At 37.8% G+C, this 20,785-nt stretch overlaps 1 protein-coding gene across 4 annotated transcripts in view; it reads right to left on the reverse strand.

Annotated features, from left to right (window-relative positions):
• RBFOX1 (RNA binding fox-1 homolog 1) overlaps nt 1–20,785 on the reverse strand; it is a 1,295,853-nt gene that overhangs the window by 992,610 nt on the left and 282,458 nt on the right. For all 4 annotated transcript variants that reach the window (XM_054212203.1, XM_054212205.1, XM_054212206.1 and 1 more), the window contains exon 3: nt 5,936–5,968. In XM_054212203.1, the coding sequence (XP_054068178.1) occupies nt 5,936–5,968 (33 nt within the window). The remainder of the gene's footprint in view (nt 1–5,935; nt 5,969–20,785) is intronic.

Here is a 20,785-nt window from a genome sequence, read left to right on the forward strand (position 1 = left end):
CGAAAGTTTGTAATTTCCATTCATTATTGTTTGTTGAACTATTTGCTTTTCAATGGTAGAAGCTTCTACTTCTATGAGTAAAGCAGTCCCCAAACCATAAATTATATCCTACAGTTTTGACATCATTTATTTTCATAGCATTATACATGCCAACCTTTTGACTACTCAAGATCAAAAGAGTTGCTCTCCAGGCTCATATTTCACTATAGCTCTCATATTTTATGCAGCAAATTAGGTTTTACAGTAGCAGCTACAGCAAGACTGTCTCTCACACTGCACAGCTTAAAATTACTGTAGAGTATTTCATATTGAAGGAGCATGATCCTATAAATTCATACGCAAGTAAAAAAATGGATGAAAATTTTCTATAATTCCTTCCCATCCATTTTGTATAGTTTTTATGTATATATATGTGGTTAGACCTCTGAACTATAAAAGGTAGTCAGGATTCTGCCTTTGGTAATAAAAGTTGGAAGGGAATCTAGCAAATACTAATGAAAGCAGGTATTTTAAGTGTTCAGAGGGGGGTGCACTCAAATCACGTTCAAAGGTCATCCACCAGGCGTGCACTGCTATGAATTTCTTTTCTGCCACATTTGGAATGTCCATATTAACTTGTCAAGATAATTGCTACAGCTGAGAGTTCCTGTCACTGACAATCAAGAGTTTATTAGGTATCTGAAGACACAGGCAGACACTCAGCAGGATTTATATGTGACGCTGAATTACCCATAAACACCTTTCAGTGGGAGTTCAGACCCCTACTCAGCTTATATGCTTGTAAAATCCTTTTCAGTGGAAATTACTTATGGGTAAACATCAAATTAACAACTTCTGCACAGCTATAACTGTTCAGTTCTAAAAACTTGACAAGTAAAAATTACTTTGACACATAATTCCTAAATTTACACTTAAAATTATGAATATTCTTAGTAGTAATATAATAAACAATTACCAATTGATTGCAATTTAAAAAAAAAAAAGTCACACCTATTTATACACAATTTCTGACAGTTTATGACTCAGTCAAATTTGAAGGGATTTCAACAGATCAAGCAAAAAGGATCATCTTACTGTAATAATTATCCTCTTGATAAATTCTGAAGTCCTGCTACAAACTATAGAGATGGTAAAACCCTCAGAATAATCAAACATTTTCTTGCTCTAAATAAATTAAAGATATAAACATTACAAAAATGCTAACAGAAAATTCTTTACCAGTCACCAAGATTGATCACTCAGTGCCTCATTCCTCTTTTATGGGAGAGGGAATATAGAGATGGGTAGGACTAACAATGCATAGGTTCAATCAAATGCCTCAGCTGATGCAAAGTATTGATGCATTAGAAAAGGGAGAGGCTATAATCCACCCATTCATTCTGAGAAAACAATCTGAAAATAGAAATGGAAATATCTTCTGTCCTGAGCACATACTTACCCTGGAGTGATGGCAGACTAGGTCCTTGCATGTTAAGTGTGCTTTGGAGAATAAAGTAGGACACAGAGGCTAGTAAGACTGAACAACATGTTTTTATCTACCATGGATTTTTAATACAACATCTGCAACTTATCCTAAGAGCATCCAACCAAGTAATCACGTTTCCCCAAATAAAGTTTCCATTGGTATCATAGTTTGACTATAGGAATAAATCAGACAGTTAACAGATTAAAAAATTACTCATATACTAGCAAAAAGAATTATAAGTCTACTAGGAACAGAGCACACTTCAAACTATCAAAAACAATAACAGTAGAATAGTATTGATAGATTCATATTCTCTTAGAAAGTTCTGCTATGTGTTTACACACAATCTTTCACTAACTTTTTCAAAAACAAGTTAGTTCACTTTGGCATTAAAAGTAGGAAAAACAGATAGTATGGTCCTGCTGGCAATGAAACTCCTAGGTTCTGCTACTGACCTGCTACATGACTTTCTTCATTTTCTCACCAGTTTATGTATTATCTACCTAAGTGCGCAAGACCTTTGAAATACTGTGTAACACATGCCTGTACACAACCTGAAAGACTCAGATTCCAACTGGGGCCTCTAGGCATTAGTGTAATGCAAACAGACAATAATATCAGCAAACACAAATGCTCTGAATGGCTTTCAGACCATATCTGCTTAAGACACCTTGCATACGCATTTCTCACATCATTCATGCAAACATATTTCCACAGCACCGCAAGCATACATGATTTTTCATAAACATTTTACAAACAACAAATAAATGAAACAACCGTCCGTCCTGTCAGAGGATTTTTTCTCCACTCTCCACTCCGCACACAGAGCAGCAAAAGGGCGACTGAAGTGTAACACATTTATTGGCCTTTTCAGCATCATGCTACTCACCAGGCCTGACCTATTCTTTCCATGTAAGGAAAGTGGAGGGCTTAACAATGACATTTCCTGATAATCAAGGACCTTATGGACTGCAGTATAAATAAGTCACAGTTTTGTTATTGTTAGAGCCATATTCTGCTTAGTATTCTGAGGTTTTCCTTAAAATCTGATTTAATAACCCGCTTGGCTTTACACTGATTTTGATTTCCAGTTTTATTGAGACATATTGGCAGCCCTTTCTTTATGGGAGTGAAAAAAGGCTGCCTTGCCATTCCTCACAAAAAAGCAGGCAGAGAGCTTACACACAGTTATACTGAACTTGTATTTCAATCAGGCATGACCTCTAGCTTCTCACAAGAAGAAGGGCTTGAACTTCACTGTATCGTTTATTCAAATGTTCGGGAGGAAAACAGGAATCATAAGCAGCTTTACATTCTCTATTTTGGTAACAACTTTTATTTCAGAAAGAAGAAAAGAAATGATGCTTTCCCCAACGTAACAGCTATTTATACTAACAGCTAATTAGAAAGAAGGACACTCTGGAAAAAGTCACGTAGTTGACTGAATGAGATGTCTTTTGAAGGAGATAAATGTGTATTCAAAAAAGCAATAAAAGGACTAGACTGCCATACACCTGCACTAGATAAAGTCAGCAGATCTGAAAAAAGTCATTCCTCAAACTGTGCTGTTCCAGAGAATTACATGAAAATTTTATTATGAAGTATTGTGTATGTTACAGCAATTTACAGTGTATAGCTGTATATGAGACTGTTCTCAGGCCCATTTTGTAATGACATTAATGCCAATTGGTTATGTGTTTTATTATGCAAGAGACCAAAGTAATTTGTGATAAAAATCTTCATATTTGACTACCTATGCACAAGTTATTCTCTTTTAAGATGCTTCTAACCTGCATATTTACAAGACTATGACACTAAAAGACACAGCGTAGACAGATCTGGCAATTATTCATGGAAGGCTTCGCTGCCGACAGCTTTGACTCTGTCACTATTTGTTGCCCCTCTGCGTTAAAAGACGGAAGAAAGGTCTTTGGATTACTTGACAGCTTCCTCTAGATGTACTTGTTTCTCTACAGTTGGTACGTTGCAACCAGTGTTTGGAAAAAAAGCAAACAACCTTGTTTGTGTCTTCCTAAAACATGCAATAGTAATACAAACATGCTAAATTTTCATTCACACTTCATACAAAATTCAGTAAGGGAACACAGCTATGTTAAGTAACAGAAAAAGAGGAATAATCAAATTTCAAGACTACTTGGATCAATCTTTTCAAGAACAACCAAATAGTAGTTCTAATAAAGATTTTAGAAAGCAAACACATGTACCTTTTTTTTTTTTTCAAAAGTACACTAGAGATCTTGCGACCAAAGCACTATACAATAGCAAAGAACTGAGGAGCTCAAATCAGTTAAGACATGACACGAAGTTAAGCCCAAACAAGGCTATTTTGGATTGTATCTTTTTCAGAACTGTTCATGAAGACGAAAGAGGAAAAAAAAAATCAGGTAAAACATAAGGCCATTATTTTCAAACCTGAGGAAATATCTTGTATGTTAGCTTCAAAATACACCAAAACTGTACTATGTTACGCATAATATACAGTGCACTATGTAGGTCGCAGGAAGAAATCTTGCGAAGTTTGTCATTATGTCAAAGGAGTCACTTCCCTCAAGTTGAAAACTGTCTCTAATTCAAAAACTCTGCAACCAGTTCTGCACACTTATTACTCTTTTAATTTTTACTCTTGTGAGTTATTCCACTGAATTCAGTAGGACTATTTACAAACAACACTACTGCCCTGATTCAGGAAAGCACTTAATTATCCTTTACCTTCAATCACAATTTTCCCTGGATTTTTATTGGGTAACTTTGGCATTTCTTCTGAGTACTTTCATGAATGGGAGAAACAGCATTTAATAATAAGCTCTTACATACAGATTTGCCAGCTGGTCCATGGGCTGAAGCATGACGGCCAGTTGATAAGCTTTTTTTAAAGAACCACCAATGTGTTAACTCTCTTAAGGTTTTCAAATGGTGAAAGTACTGACAAACAAAGCAACGCAACTGATCAACGCAGAAACTTGTAATACTTCAAGAATTTTTACACACACAAAAGAAAGAAGTATGTAGGAACATTTTACAAGTAATTAAAAAAACAGACTTTATAAGAGTGCAAAATTGATAGTAGTACCTGTATACAGTGACAAATCTAAGCCCCAAAAATTCCCATTACAAAAAAAAACCCTGGAGTTTACTATTTATCAGTGCACTCTATTGATAAAAGAGCAACAGGCATTTAAAACAGTGCACAATGGAAAAAACATTAAAATCCTACTCCCAAAACTCTCCGAGACAAGCTAAGTATGCGACTGATTCAGATCAGCAAAACTGAACACTGACATTACAGTCTTAATCTAAATAAAAATGAATTATGTCATTCTTTTACAGTTTGCAAGTGAACTTGTGTCCTTGTTCTTTAAAGTAACTAGCACAGTTTATCTATTCTCTTTAATAATGCAATTTAATTTAGCAAAGGTTCGTATTAAAAATTTATCTGACTACAGCAGTTAGAGTCACCTAGACATTTTGTCATAGTTAAACATTAGCTTTGGAGTACATCACAAATTCCCTACTGTGAGTCCGAGACCCGTTTCATATAGAAACACTCTGAGCTTCCAATTGACATTACATTTAAATGAGTCAGTAACCGTGCACTGAATAAAAATATCTGTCAGTTATTAAAAGTGCAGAGACTTATTCAACAGCAATGCTCGAAAGAGACAAATGCACTATAACACAGGCTAGCGGTCACAAAGGATTGCTATTTTTGCTTCAGCAACCAGTTACTCAAAATACACTCACTCCAATAATCATAATATTTTCACCTCTAAGACTAGTGTTAGACCCATTAAGACCATTTAAAGTACACACGCATTAATAGAAAAGCTGACAAAATAAATACAAATCCAAAATGATCAATCTAAACTATAGCAATGTCAAGCACCCAACGCAGGCAACACACAATACAGCTAACATCATTACAGAATTTAACAAGAATTTGGCTAATAGCATTCTGTCATTAAACTTGTCTCCATGTCCCAGTCTGCTGAAACACTTCATGTCATGTGGTACCAGATAAGTGAGGCAAGCTAGATACGGACTTGGAAGGAATGTGTGCCAACCACCAGAACCCACTGTGGAGCAGATACAATACCTTCTTTGCTGTGAAGCAAAGTAGAAAAATCGAAGGGCACAGGGAAAATGTCAGATAGCCACCTTCTGTTGATGGGAAATTATAATACACACTTAACAAAGCTCTGAACTATGCGTTTTCAATGCCATGGAAATCTTCAGAAAGACATACATAATGCTAAAACTTTCCTAGGAGCTTAGATATTGTTATAACAAGACAAGAATTCCCAAGATTGGCTCATCAAACACTAGAAGCAGCACAAGTGCCGTAGTGAAGTCTCTTAAATTTTCATTCCAAAATTGTAAGAAAGCTAGCCCCACTATCAAAACTGCAGACAGCTATTTAACATTCCACCAGTATAAGACAAGATTTCCTACCTCAGCTTTGCTGGCAGACAGCGTTGTTAAAACCTGAAAATTACAGGAAAAACACATTAGTATTGATTGAACAAAACAGGAGTGGGATTAATTTGCTTTTAAGGTAACTGGCATCAATTGGTTGTTGTGGCTTGAGGGAAAGGAACTGAAGAGGACTGTCTTTCACACTGTGAGGAGACCATTCACCTCCCACACACGCCAGAAGGCAAAACCAGGTATAAATTAAGAGTACAATAATATTCAGGAATATTGGGTAAAAATTCAGTAACCATACGAAAACAGAACTAGGAAAACATTTTTCTATTTTTACTAACTTTTGTTTCTGAGCAGAAATGATGAGTAATGCAACTATGAGCCATTCTAACACATCACGACAATGACCAGGACATGCTTTGAAAACAATCCAGCTTAGTTTCATGGTGCTAGAAGCAACAGAGAGTTTGAAGAACACATTCCACATGAAGTGTGACAAAGAAAGGTTTGCCTGCTTCTTCTCACTAGTGACGTACTGTATTGGGTGCAGGTGCCCATGTTTTGGCAGCAAGGGAGCTGGAGGGGCCCCAGCGGGAAGAGGCTGGGCCCTCTTCCAGTTCTGACTTACAGCAACCAAGGCTGCGCTTAGCACAAACCTACTCGTCTCCCGAACAGCCGTGGAACTACAGCAACTATTTCTCTCCGACAATGAAGGAATTAAATTGAACTTTGTATCCCTGGCTTTAGACAGCAAACCATACCTAAGTCAACTACTATCACAAACTTGCACAAAATTCAGTTCAGGCAACACAGACATAATTGTCATTTATATTAAAGTAACTTTAATGCAAACACTTCAAATAGACACAGTTATACTTTAATATTATAGGTCAAATAACACACATGAAGTTAATAAGCTGTTATTAGACAATGAAGGCTGTTAAACTGTGTTTATAAAACAAAAATCTTTGTTAGAACTTTATGTCACAATATTGTCACTACTTTGCTAGGCTGAAAAACCCTTAATAATCTTCCAAGAAATTTAAGACTGACACCTAGCTATAACTCTGTCTACATGAGAATAGATCTTTCTTTATATTGGTGTTAATAATCACTTTTAAAGGATATCACCAATTCCTCCCAGCTTTTAGGAGTAGGAGAGGGAGTGACCAACCGTGACTCAGTTTGGGGGGAGGGGAAGGAGAGCACAGAGTTTATTGAATGGAGCTCAGCCTGTAAAGCAAAAAAGCAATTTGTGTGCAGAGCTGCTATTCAATGGAAGACACCTGTGGATTCACCAAAAAAACATTTCAAAGGAATTTAGGAATGGAAATGAAATCCTGTCACATCACAACAAGGTACCTGCATTCACAAACAGTTATTTAATTTAACCTGTTTCAAAACAGATTCAGCTCCATTTGAAATGTGTATCTTTTGTCACTAATAGGATTTTTGAAGGCTGTTCAAGAATTTCTCTCACACAAGCAGAACTTACCCTATTTAAATTCCATTTATTTACAAACAACCTATCACCTTTTTTTTTCTTTTTGTTATTCCTCTTCATCAAGTTTCTTTAGTGTTAGCAGTTATTTTTCCTTTCCAACACAAACCTTACCTAAAGTCATCGCATCCATTCTCTGCTAGCATTCCATTAGGCTTAACATGCCACTCTGTTAGTGTCCCCTCACAAGAAGGTCTTTCTACTGATAAACTCAGTAGAGTTACACTCTACTTACTACAATTCAATTACATCTTTCTTGGAGGCAAATGTCTAAAAAATATATACTGTAGAGAATACAGCCAAAACCTAGCTCAACTTAAAACACCAGTACTTGGAGTGGAATTTCCCAAAGCTCTCATAAATCCTGTCCTAAACCATCTTTCAGAGATGCCCATCTCTCTCTATCAACTATGAAAGTAATGTGAATATAACTGAACAATGTGACTGTTTCAACCAAGGACTCATTAATGCCTTGCAATATAATTAAATACTCTTCTATTTTAATAATTTAAATTTATATGTCCAAAGACTGTATTTCTCTTTTATACAGCTGTATCTTCCTATTGCTTTATAGTCATCCAGTGGCCAACTGGACCACCAGGTATATTATGCCCACATCTTTCTTCTCCAAGTTATTGTCTGATAAATCCCCATTCAGCAGTTGAATTCTAGTTAGTTTCTAGAAGCACGACCTTTTACTTGGTTTTACTAACATTAATTCACTTCTTTTATTTCAATCTGCTAGACCATCCATCTCTTCCTAGATAACGTAACAGGCTCTTCTACATTAGCAAGTCCTCCCAGCTTTACATTTTTATCAAATTTCATTAGCACATTCTTATGCCAAGCATACTAATGAAAAATTATCAAATTAAATGACATATAACTCAATACAGTGACACTGCTAGGACAAGCATTATTTTGAGCAATGTAGTACCGTGCTGACACCTGTACAGCAGGGCAGGTTACCAGGCAGTCACACCAGAGTTATGTTAGTGAAACACTTCTCCAGCCCTAGCTATACAGCTGAGAGAACTGTACTGTAACTAGGCTGGACACAGGGATAAGAACACATCCTGAGATATTTCTGAAAACCCTGTGAAGTGATCCATGTACCAGAGGGACTATGGTCTTTACCAGGTTACTCATCACTATCTGAATGGAGACAGAGATGGAGTGTTTCTATTTAAAATAATGACATTCCTCAAGCTAATGCTTAATTAATAAACAGTAAAACACGTTAATTTAATATTATAGGTCAAATAACATTCATTTAATTAATGAGCTGACTGTTGTTAGCCTGTAAAGACCTGACAATCATGTAAAAGTTTTAAGAGATTCTTATTTAAGTTCATGTATCTTAACGCAGTGAATTACCATTCTATTTGTATGACTGATGTCTTCGTCCCCCTCATGCCTGCCCCCTCCCCCAGTTCCTGAAACAGAATTTCTAGAACAGCAGCTGTATCTTCTGTCATGTTTGAGAAGTCAATGAATGAACACACAAGAGCAGTATAATGTGTATGACAAAGAACAGCAGTTCGGAAGTCATTCTTTGCTGTTGGCTTTTGCAAAAAATGTCTGTATGTCACCGTGTGATTGCTCAATTAAATCCTCTGAGAAGGTATTGCCAGGTATCAAGTCCTTAAGCAGAGCACCCACTGAGATCTGTAGCCAAGTCACCCGAGACACAAACCCAATTTATTCATCCCCATCCTGAGCAATCCTTGGTAACGAAGTACCTATAATTATGTCTTGGTAATAAGCTAATTTTTATAGAAGGGCGAGTGTAGGGACAAGCCAAGGGGAGGGGCAGAGAGCGAGAACTGGTCTGTAGACAATGTGCCTGTCACAACTAGTTGATCTTGCTTTAGAAGGCTGGTGGCTTCCTTTGTAGATTATCCTACCCACAATAGCCTATTATTCTTACCGATGATTTGTATAACGTTCTTCTACTGTCTGTTGCTTTCCCCCTGACATTTTATGTACTAGTTCAGAACACAGCAACCTCATCAAGAGAAATCATGGTTGGGTAAGGGATTCCTGTCTTTCTCACAATAATCTCTCTGTGACATAAAAAACAACATGGGTTTATGTCACTTTCTCAGGGAAGCTGCAATTTATTTTTCTTATGCTAGAAAATACACAACTGACAAAAAACATACTTCAAAATGGCTTTCTTGCTACTCACAGAAGTTGCACTCAATTCCGAACTTCCCATTTTACATTAGGAAATTCATGAATACTGACAAAAACATAGATGTGATGATGACACTGCAAATACAGTAAACAGTCTTTTAAACTATATTTACTATTTTTAGCATTTAGAAAGGTCTGATCTTGAAGTGCATGCATATGTAGTTCCTACTCTCCAGAATTAATTAAAAGGACAGTATTTGGCACTCTAAAATAGTTGCTATTTTTTACGTATCTCAAGTCAGCACCCTACCACAAAGAAATAAAGGAAACCTTCTTGAATGAAGGAAGCTCCTGAAACATGAAACTGGAAAGCTCATTTAATGACTTTTATTAAATACATATGAAATTATCTATGTAAAAGCTCAAAGACAAAAAATCAGGACAAAATTGAAAGGGATACGTTATGAGCCAGGATTCTCATGTATCACTTGCCTGAAAGTCAGTAACCATTTCACTGAACTGCCTCATCTCATCAACATGTGAAGTCCTTTTTCTGCGTTACTCATTTTTCTAGAGAAGACATTTTCTTTTTAATTTTTTCAACTTCTCACATCAACCTGAATCTTGTACCTAAAATGTACACAGTTTCACCTTTAATAAAAAACACAGCTTTCACCTTTAATATCTTTCCACCTTCCTAGGTTCCTACAGAGTCAGAGAAGGGTTATTTCAGTCCTAGTCCAGGAAAGAAAATGCATGGGAGTCCTTCACTGTCTGCTCATGTTTAGCTCATCTTGTTCATAAGGCATGCATATGTGCTATGTTACAAGAACTCTCATTGAAAGAGCTGCAACCAAAGCTTCAGTTGAGTGAGCTTAACTGTGAACATCACTTATTTCCAAAGCAGAATTAAAAAAAAAAACAAAAATACTGCAAATAAACTTTTACAATAAGTTTAAGAGAACCATCCCCTGTACTTTGGGCTTTAGAAATTCTTTTGGAATATTAGTCAAAGAGGATTTTGAGAATGAAGAAAATACATAAACCTAGAAGAAAAAGAAATTAACAAGACTGGAACTGTCAATGATAAGACGGAATTGGTTTTATTTGGTTTTCTTCCACCACTGACATTAATGAAGTGACCTGAGAGCTGTTTGCTCAACAGACAAATGTTGTAGAGAGTAATTTTATTAGAATACAGCTTTTGATTGATGTAAGCCACCTCTCATGTTTTTGCAGGGTGGTTAGAAGGTAAACATGAGTATCATCCATGTCATAGTGTGTGACTGAACTTTTGTGTAGCAATGAGGGGAACACATGGCTGAATGTGCAGATCATGATTCATTCAAAGTCTGCCAGGACAGCTAGGAAAGCAGGAGACAGTGAGTCAGATTACATTTCATTTTAGAGACGGAGTTTCATTTCTTAGACATAAAATACCTGACCAACAAACAATTCTGGAAGAGACTCTGTCAAACTCTCTCACTGTTAACCAATCCCTCCATTGCTTAGGTAGTTCTGAAACTACTGCAGTAAACACACCTACAAGATAACTAATTAAGATTTCCACTGACAAGGAGATCAAGGGCAGAAATTTGACAAGGTTTTGTGAATGGCTTGGCATTTATCTAAACAAATGTGAAATACTATTTTTAAAGGTTTGTCTCACTGAGCTTAGCTTGTTTTAAAAATTACAGTTTGATAATCACTGTGCTGCAACCTTTTATTAATTTCTGAATTCACCTGTGGGTTGGGACAGCTGTAAGATTGATTGCCCATTGGTTTTTCCCCTTTTTCATTTGCCTGGAGCAGCCCCTAGTCTGGCTTCTCAAGATTCAGAACATATTTCTGATTGCGATTCACAGTCCATGCCACAGAACAGAATTTGAGCTGTTGGAGCTATTTTGTGAAAGGTGTGCGAAGAAACCAGCCTTATGCTGAGTATTCTTCACTACCTCTGCACTCCATTATGTGAACAATTACCTGCAATATCCCTGGTTCACTGTGATAAACAACAGCAGTGGAACAGCAAAATAAAAAAGAAAAAAAACAAACCAACCAACAAGCCTCCCCCTTTAGTAATATCACAATGTAATGTCTGACATTTTCAGTGTTGACAAAATTTCAAAAATAAGCAAAACCATACTTCCTAAAGCACTATGCCTATGAAACTTAAAAATTCTAATGTATCTAGACAAAGTTAGTGAAGTAATCATGATAAACAGAGCTATAAATCTAAGTTGTTCTTTTAACACATTTAAATATCTCCATCATAAGTATACCAATATATGCATGCAAGAGATACAACCTTCTTGCTAAGTCAATTATGATTCATTAGTTTTCATTCACATCTTCCTTGCTTTCTAAAAGCTATGCTGCAAAGCAAAGTAAAATTCACTTTTACATCCCCATTCCTTAGACTACCAAGATACCCCGCACGTCCAGATATAAATCTAATCCTTAATGGTTCCAAAAGTGCCTGAATATCAGGAAGGTGGAATGTGATCCAAAAACATTAACTCATGTAGGTTGGTTTTTTTCATTTGTGTTCTTAATATTGTACTGATTTATGCTCAGATAAAGCTCTAAACTAAAACACTTTTTTTTTTTTAAAGTCTTGAATATTTTTTTAACTGGTTGTGAAGGCTTTAGGAGGTCTATTTATAGCAACTCGTCCTTTCATAAAAGTAAGCAAACTGGCCAAATTGAGACTGTCTAGAAAAGAGAAATGCTGTAGTCTCAGACAGACTATCACCTGGCCAATGCAAATGAACAACCAGATTTTTAAAAGGTGAAGTTTAATTTTAAAAAGTCATCTGTAGATTAAGCCAGCTAATTAAATATATGTGCACACACACATACGTATATACACAGAAGTGCATAAACCTCAAACTCAACTGGGGCCGAGGCGCCACGGGCAAGTGAGACTGCTCAGAGCAATTAAGGCTCATTAGTGCCCTCAGGTGTAGCCCAAAGCTGGGATTGCTGCTGAAGTGAACTGCACTGAATCCAGTCAATTCACGGCTGTATCATGTGTCTCTCATGCCACAGTCCCAGAGACATTTTATGCTACTGTAAAGTAGCTCTGCTGCGGCAAGCAGCCATCCCATTCTCCTCCTGTCCTTGGCCATTTTTCCTATGACTCCATGTTCTCTCCTTACCCACAAATATTATGGGGAGCTTATCCTGCTTGAATATTAAAGAGCTTAATTCTGCTTGAATAAGCGGTTGCGTGGGTATACGCCAAATGGGGCAGGGAACTCCCTTGACTTAAAACTACCAAAGTCCTCAGCCCCACAGAAGTTGTTGGGGTAAAATGCTCTTCAGCACTTGCTCCTGGAAGTACATTTGAGAAGTTACTTGAATATCCTGCAGGGTCAGCTCTCTGGGTCTTCCAAAATGCTAAACATAATTTTCTACCTATGGCTGTCACACATGACTGCCCGTTAAAAAAATCCAATACATTAAAGATGTACATGGGTAGAATATGCTGAATGGAGAACAGGTCGAATCAAGATTCATATTTCATAGATATGTATCTTTAATTAAATTTTGCTCAGTTTACTTACCACTATGGACAACAGCATTAGATTACTTCAAATTTATGGAAACTCAATAAGCATTCAGGCAATGATTTTAGCAGCTGGTTAAAAACTATATCCGCCCTTAGCTACTTCATAGTAGGACTTGTGATGCCTAGTTAATATCGGTTAACTGTCTTAAGATCTTTCAACTAAATATGCTATATAAATCAGTATGCAAAATGTGGAGTAGTTACCATGGATAATTCACTTCATGTGTGAAATCTCAGTCATAATGTCTTTTTTTTTTTTCCCCAATTTCTGTAGGGTAATATGAGTAAATTCTGCCAGTAAGTAAATAAACAGCAAACACGCCCCCAAACACTTGTTCTAACAAACATATACAATGTTCTTCATTAAATATGCTGTATATTTGTGTGTCTGTTACAAAGCAGTTTGAAAATGACATGGTTTTCTCTTTGAAACTTGAATTCACTTTTACAAAGAAACCTGCACTGGACAGAACTTGCCCAGTGGTTCCTCTTTAATATTGGGAATCAATCCCATTACTCTCATGAGAGAAAATGTCAGAGCACAGTAAGTCGACCATAAAAACTACCAAGTTTTTATATGTAGTAAAAAAAGACTTTGTTAGCTGTCCTTTTAAAAGTAAACCTAAGCCTACTTTATCCATACATTTAGCAAAATATCTACATATACTGCTGCATTATAACTTACGATAATCTTTGCAGTTTCCAGAAATTAACCAAAACTAGGATTTCGTACTTCTTAGACAGTAGAAGTTTAGGAAAAATACTGAGCATAACTGCAATAAACTATATCTGAATTTCAAGGTAAACAAAGCATTTTCAAGTAAACTGTTGAGCCACCACAGCTCTTCCATAGATTATGGTAAAAATTACATGAATGCTCCCTACTTAACTTTCTTAATTCAGCAAGAAAGAAATTAATACAAACACAAAGCTCTCTGGTGATTTTTTTTTTTTTTTACACGTATCAATAATTTCGTAAGGCCACAGAGTACTGAAGCAAGAGAACAGTGCGAAAAGCTAACTATGAAACAATTCCCCTACTATCCCAGCCTCACCACAGCCCAGCAGCGCTATTAGCGCTATTCATTTCACCTAGGAGCAATAAACTCCATTTTTTTTTGAATGTCCACATTATGCTGGAATAATATAAAAATAGATGATGAAGCAAAAAATGAGACAGATTTAGCCCCAGTGTCCTGCAGTAGCTGCCATAATTGCACAGCTAGCTCATTATATAAAGACAGTCCCTCGAGCCCGCCATGTCCCAGTTAAGCGACAGTAATAGAAAGCAGCTGTACGAGGACATTAGGTCAGCAGAATCATTAGCCCCTAAAATTGCATCACCATCACTCCTCCCTGGCAGCCGGGTGTTCACACACCATCAGGCTCCTAAACAGCAGGTCAAACATTACAGCCCGATAACTCCATTAACAACGACCCGTAGCTCCAAGGAAACCCGGCACTTCTGGAAACTTCCAGGGCCTCCCGCTCCCCTCACCTCCTGTGCCCCAGGGTGGCTCTGGGAACGCAGCAGCGCCCAAGGGAACGTCCCGATGCCTTCCCGCTTCCTCCAGGTTTGTCCCCAAACCAGCACGAGCCGCCTCTGGCTGGCGAGCACAAGCTGCGCGACGATGCCGTAGCGCTGACACCTTCCAGCCGTCGCCAGCCCACAGACCGCGCGAAGGCGGCGCCACGTGCCGCCGGCAGCGCGAGGGAGCGGGCGGGAGGCGGCGGGTCTCGCGAGAGTCAGGGGTGTCGCGCGGGCGGGAAGCCGCGGCGGAGCGCCGCCGTGGCCGTGAGGGGGCGCGAGGCGGCCGGGCACCGGTGGGTGCGAGGGCGGCCGGGTCGCCACAGCGGCGGTGCCGGCGGTCCCGCTGGTCTTTCAAAGCAGGGCAGACAGGTCTAGGGCAGCAGGGTCCCATTTGAAGCTAGCCCACCAGAGATCCCCTCAGAGTAAATTTTTATCAGAGTACATCGTTTTGGGATCACAGTATCCTGACTGAGAACAGCAGCCATATCATTAGGAGTTACCAGTTTTAAGTGGATTGTTTGAAAGATGCTTCCCGTTTTGAGGGACAATACAGGAAGCAGCACCAAGTACTTGGGCCAGATCATCAAGTGACAGAAATCAGTAGGGCTGGGCTGATGCCGATTTCCACTAGTTGAAAAACTGGCCTAGTACGTACATAAATGCCCATATTCCAGGGGGACGTGTTGCCTTCTACATAATTTATACCGTTGTGCTTCGAGGCTGTGAGGCACAGAAATGAAGACAGAGTTCTTTGTCAATGCGCACATGTATTCTGATTAAAAAGGAAGCCTGTGAAGTTAGCCAAGGTTTTCTAAAGTCTGGACGCTCATTTCCACCTTTTACTGAGGTGAGTCAAAGTGTCCCCAGCGGGCCCAAGGCTTCAGCAGCACGTAGGTAAAGCAAAGGCCCTGCCTTTGGGGTCATGATGAGCTTCAGTCAGAAAAGCAACAACCCTTCTGTCAGTGTCAAAGACTAAATAAGTTTGACTATATGCTGATGTTCTTCAAATTGTTTCTACTAGCAATAGTTCTGGATGGTTTGTTTTGGGGAAATTAATGATGATACACCAAGGTCGTTGTACCTCTGCTGTAGTGAACAGATGTTAACATATTAGTGCCACCTTCCTGTGCTGCACTAAGCGAGAGCTACTCCTGGTTGTCATTGTATGAGCTGAGGCAAAACCAGCCAAACAAAAAAGCCCGGTCTAATAAATTCAGTCTAAAATGCAAACATTTAAAGAAAAGAGCTACTGCACTTTCAAAAGCCATTACTCTGTATCATTCTCATCAAAACACACCACACTTTTTTTTTAAAATCAAAACAAAGCTAGAAGAACAGTAAGAAACTAAATCTTTTTTTCTCTCAGCAGTATAGACCATTTTCAATGCCATTTGTAAGCTGCCTATTTATTCCTGGCATTCACAGCTTGAGTATATCTCCAGTTCATGTCGCTCTGTTACACTGAGATAGAAATAATCAAGTATTTTTCCATCTTTTTGCTGGGAGGATTCAGAGCTGGTTGTGGCTAGCCATAGCTCTGTTAAACTGGTATGAGATTATTGTGGTAAACTCTGTATAGGAGTAAGACATAAATACTTCCAAAGACTACAGTTAGTAGAGACGTCAGTAGCTTGTAGACTGGGAGGGAGGAAGACCGGTATAGGTTGATGTACAAAGGTAAAATAGAAGATATTTTCACCCATAAATCCCTGTTGTTTGGGTCATCTTTAAACCAAATTTCTTTCCTCCTCTCTTCACCTTAGGTCACACCACGGCAGTCCCAGGCTGTCAAGGTCCTTGCTCTACGCCTCCCATTTTTGTTGTCAGGATATTCTTCACAAGGCAGCATTTCCTATCTAGTCCAATGGAGCCTGTTCTTGGCGATCTTTGGGATATGCTATAAAAGACGACTTCTCCCCTCAAGCTGTTCTGGGGAAGAGGATAGGGGTCTCATTTATGTAGAGAACATTTCACCTAGCGTGCCTGATTGTGGTGCTCTCTAGGGGCAACCGAGTTTTACAGCTGACACTATAGACTACTTAAGTGATAAAAATGTGCATAACCTAAAGGAAAGACATGAATGCTAAACTGAAGTAAATGCTTTCTTCTTAATAATCTCATAGCAACAATACATTTGGCAGCGTGTTAAAAAAAGGGCTGGGGATAGATGAGTATGATGAAAGCAGTGAGGTACTTCAATAAGATAAAGCAATATGCAGGCCCTTCACAGGGAAGTTTAAGATTTTTTGGTCAGTATTGGTTAAGTTTTAACTACTTAAAGTACTTTCTTTCAACTAATTTTAATGTATTTGGGGGACATTACTAGAAATTGAATTACATAAAAGACCTCAGTACCGTAAGAGTTATCTACAGAGAACTTAAGTCCCATGTGTCAGAAAATTCAGAATTTTGAATCATATTTTTAAATATCTAACCCCTGACAAAAAGACAGTCACTGTAGCCGGAAATTAATAGCAATTCTTCCATCACTCTGGCTCCAAACAGGGGACTTAACATCAGCACAGCCTGAAAGTCCATTTAAACTGTGACAAGGCTCTAAAAAGCTCTTAGCATAAGCATTTCCTAAGAGAAATTCTCATCTGTTTCTAAGCTACAGCTGTTGTTTATTCAACACTGATAGGCATACAAAATAAAAGAGCTATATCACTCAGTGCCTCAAACCTATACGTAAAGCTATTTAAAATCCTTTACTCTGTATTTCTCCTCATTAGTAGGTTTATACCTGTTTCTTGGCTGTATGTTTAATAGTGGCAATCTTTCTTTTCTGTGAACCATGACAGTCAATAGATTTGAAATTTCACCCATAAACACTCCCTCTGTGCAGTTATACTACCAGTGGTGTTATATGAGCTAACTGCGCAGCCTCCTCTGTCACTTCTGACCATTATCCAGAGCTCACTGACACAACAGTTATTAGAATTCTTAAAATTTGTGATTATTAGAACAGTCTTAATCCTTGGAGTGAAAGATCACAGCAAGAGATGCTTATAATTTCCTAGAACAGTAAGAAAATAGTGCAATGAATTACGTAAAATACTTTAAATATGGACACTACTGAAGGCCTTCATTAAGAAGCAGAAACTGTCAATAAGCAATACCTATTCTTGTCTTCATGAGGTGATCCTCTCACTTTAAACGTATGGTTAAAAAACAGGATATTTAATGCTCTGTGGATTTTAGAATTTAAATCTAAAGAATGTAATAAAATCCAGTAACCAGTGATGTCCCTCAAGGGTCCTGCAGAAATGGCTTTGTCTTTTGGAATCTTCCTGGTTTACAAAAAAAAAAAAAAAAACAAAAACAAAAACGAGGTTTTCTTTAAGCTCTCTGCTCCAGGATTTATGTACAGTGAATGATTAAAAAAAAATGAAGAAGTCCATGTGGAAGATTCTCAATTACAATGTACCTCTTAAACACCCTTAATCAGAACCTCCAATACTTTACAGTATCTCTAATACTAAAGTCAGGCCTTGTTGAAAAGCACTTGCAGATTGGAAAAACAGTGTTCAACTGCCTCCAGTTCTGCTTATCCGGAGAAAAATAAGGATCATGGAATAGCATCTTCTGACAATCATTTTTTTATTTTGACAAAAGAGAAAAAAAGTGAGGTTTCTGAAGGAGTACCAGTACCAAAGGTGACCCACTTGCACCTCAGTTTCCACACCTGTTTTTCACAAAGTATTTCTATTACTGTATAAACAAAATTCTAGCAGATAAATGAAGACTCTTTGCTTACTTGTTTAAGCCACCTCTGTCTGACCTCTTAATCCAGGTATGACTCTTTCAAAAGAGATGAAAGCTCTCCTGCCTGTGAACCTAGACTCAGACCCTTACATCTGTTTAGATCAAGGGAACATTACAGGGTTTCATCAGTTCATGATGATAACCCAGGGAAAAAAAAAAAAACAACAAAAAAACCAAACAGATTCTGTAGAGAGAAGTCACATCCATTTAAAACAAAAGCAAATTCAGTTTCACTTAAAGGAGATTTTAGTGGTAAGTTACCATTTTAAGAGAAAAAGAAAACAAAAGCATCGCTGAAGCAACAAAGAATGCATGAAACTATAACCAAACTGGATGCAGGAGCACACACGACTACACAAGTACACACTGATGTGGAAAGCATGGTGTGCTTTGGCCCTTGGAAAGCTACATGGTACATAACTTGTGTGTATATATACTATCAGCTCAATTTTTTCCTCTGATTTTTTTTAATTATAAGGGAGGTAACTGGTTTAAATGATGGCCAAGTAATCAGGTGATGTTTCAGGAGAAAACACAACACTAAAACAAAACCTGTATCAAAGCAAACAAGGCTGAGGTCACCAGACTAAAGGAAGTAGTTTAAAAAACAGTGGTAATGTTTAGTACAACTCTTGGAATCGTAGGCAATTTCTACTTTAGCTGTTACTAAGAAACAAACCATGCAAGGTTCTGGTTTTCACTTTTGTTCTTCTGAATAATCATCATCATTATTCCACAGTCTAATAAAATGAGGCTGTCACCCGTGATTTGATTTCACTGATTCTAGGCTGTTTGTTCTCCCTACAGTGCTCTGGATGCCCATTTCGGCTGATTTACTCGGGCACCCCTATACCCCACAAAGCCAGGCACAGGTAAGTGGACCCCTCACTCAAAGCTGGGGGGCGGCACAGGGGAAGAACAGCTGCTACGGCTGCCTGGCTGGTCTCTCTCTAACAGGGAAAGTGGTATTACCTGGTAGAGGTAAATTGTAGCTCAAATATTAATCTGAATCTCGTTTCCATGGCTGTGGGAAGTTTAGACAACATAGCAAATCTAGAAATCCAGGAAAACCATAAGCTACTCTCAAGTCTTAGCTCTGTGGGTAAGCGTGAAGGGCAGGGTGTTGCATGCGATTAGTCCTCTGTGGAAATCCTACAGCATTAAATGTTACTCTGAGATTTGTGTGTGTGTGTGTATTTGTATTACTGGCAGCCTTCTTACACTCTGATTGTTTTAAAATTACTTATCTCTATATACCAGTGTTCCCATCAGTCCATATTGTTAATTTTTTATTTCTCAATCAAGAATTCATGGAGGTTAGTGTGACATTGCTGCAAATATCCTCAAGCCTAGCAATGTAAATAATGGATATAACTCCAGAAGTACCAACCAGCCTCTTAGTGTTCTGGGAAACTTAAATCATGGCCGCCTGAACTCACCTACTAGTAAACAAATGGGCTTCTCTCTGCACTGCAGTAAATCCCTCATCTTTCAAGAAAATTAAGTATGTCATTGAAATGACTGTAGTTTTGGTAAGTGCACACAGATATTTAACTGTGACAAAGCTTGCAAGGTGCACTAAACGCAACTATTTTTTTCTCTTTAAAAAACAAATTTAAAAATGCTAACAAATTTTCAGAAGCTCTAGTGAAGTTTAACATATAGTTAATGCATTCCATACCACATCTCAGTAAACTACATATCCTTCTTTTATATTTCTCCTAATTTCTGTCATTTATTTACAAGTCTTATAACGAACAGCTATAATTGCTGACCTACTTGTTCCTCCCATTTTCCATTTAACCTCAATGATTCTAGCCTCTCTTATTTCCTTTGGCACTGAAAAGTATTTTTACAGTATTACCAACACAACATATTTGCTAGCTAGATTTCCACTAATTAATTTTCTATGAATCTTTCAGCCTGAAAAACAACCACATTTCTGCATGAAAAACGAATTATATTTTCTCCCTTTCCTTTAGAAATTTACATTCTGAGCTCATCTGTGCCACATATTCTTTATGGATAATGAGCAAGGCATCTTCACTTAGCTGTCACTGTAGAAGTGAAATGTTTACAGTGTGCGCTTTGGAGATTCTGGCAGCTTAGATTCTAAGAATACTTTCTTATTCATGACAATAAGCATTGCCCAAAATTTCTTTTACACATGAACAGAAAAAGAGTGATTTAAAAAACCTTGAACTTTGTTTACCCCTAATAATGCTGTTTTAAGATATGTAGTTTAGATACATCATGCTGATGACATGTTTCATGAAATGTGACAAAAACTGTTAGCCACCTTTATGTCTTGCAGAACTTCTTGAGAAACGCCAAATACCTTTTAATGGAGAGATAAAGATCTTCATT

The sequence above is a fragment of the Rissa tridactyla genome, chromosome 8 (genome assembly GCF_028500815.1).
Source record: "Rissa tridactyla isolate bRisTri1 chromosome 8, bRisTri1.patW.cur.20221130, whole genome shotgun sequence".
In the NCBI taxonomy this organism is placed as follows: Eukaryota; Metazoa; Chordata; class Aves; order Charadriiformes; family Laridae; genus Rissa; species Rissa tridactyla.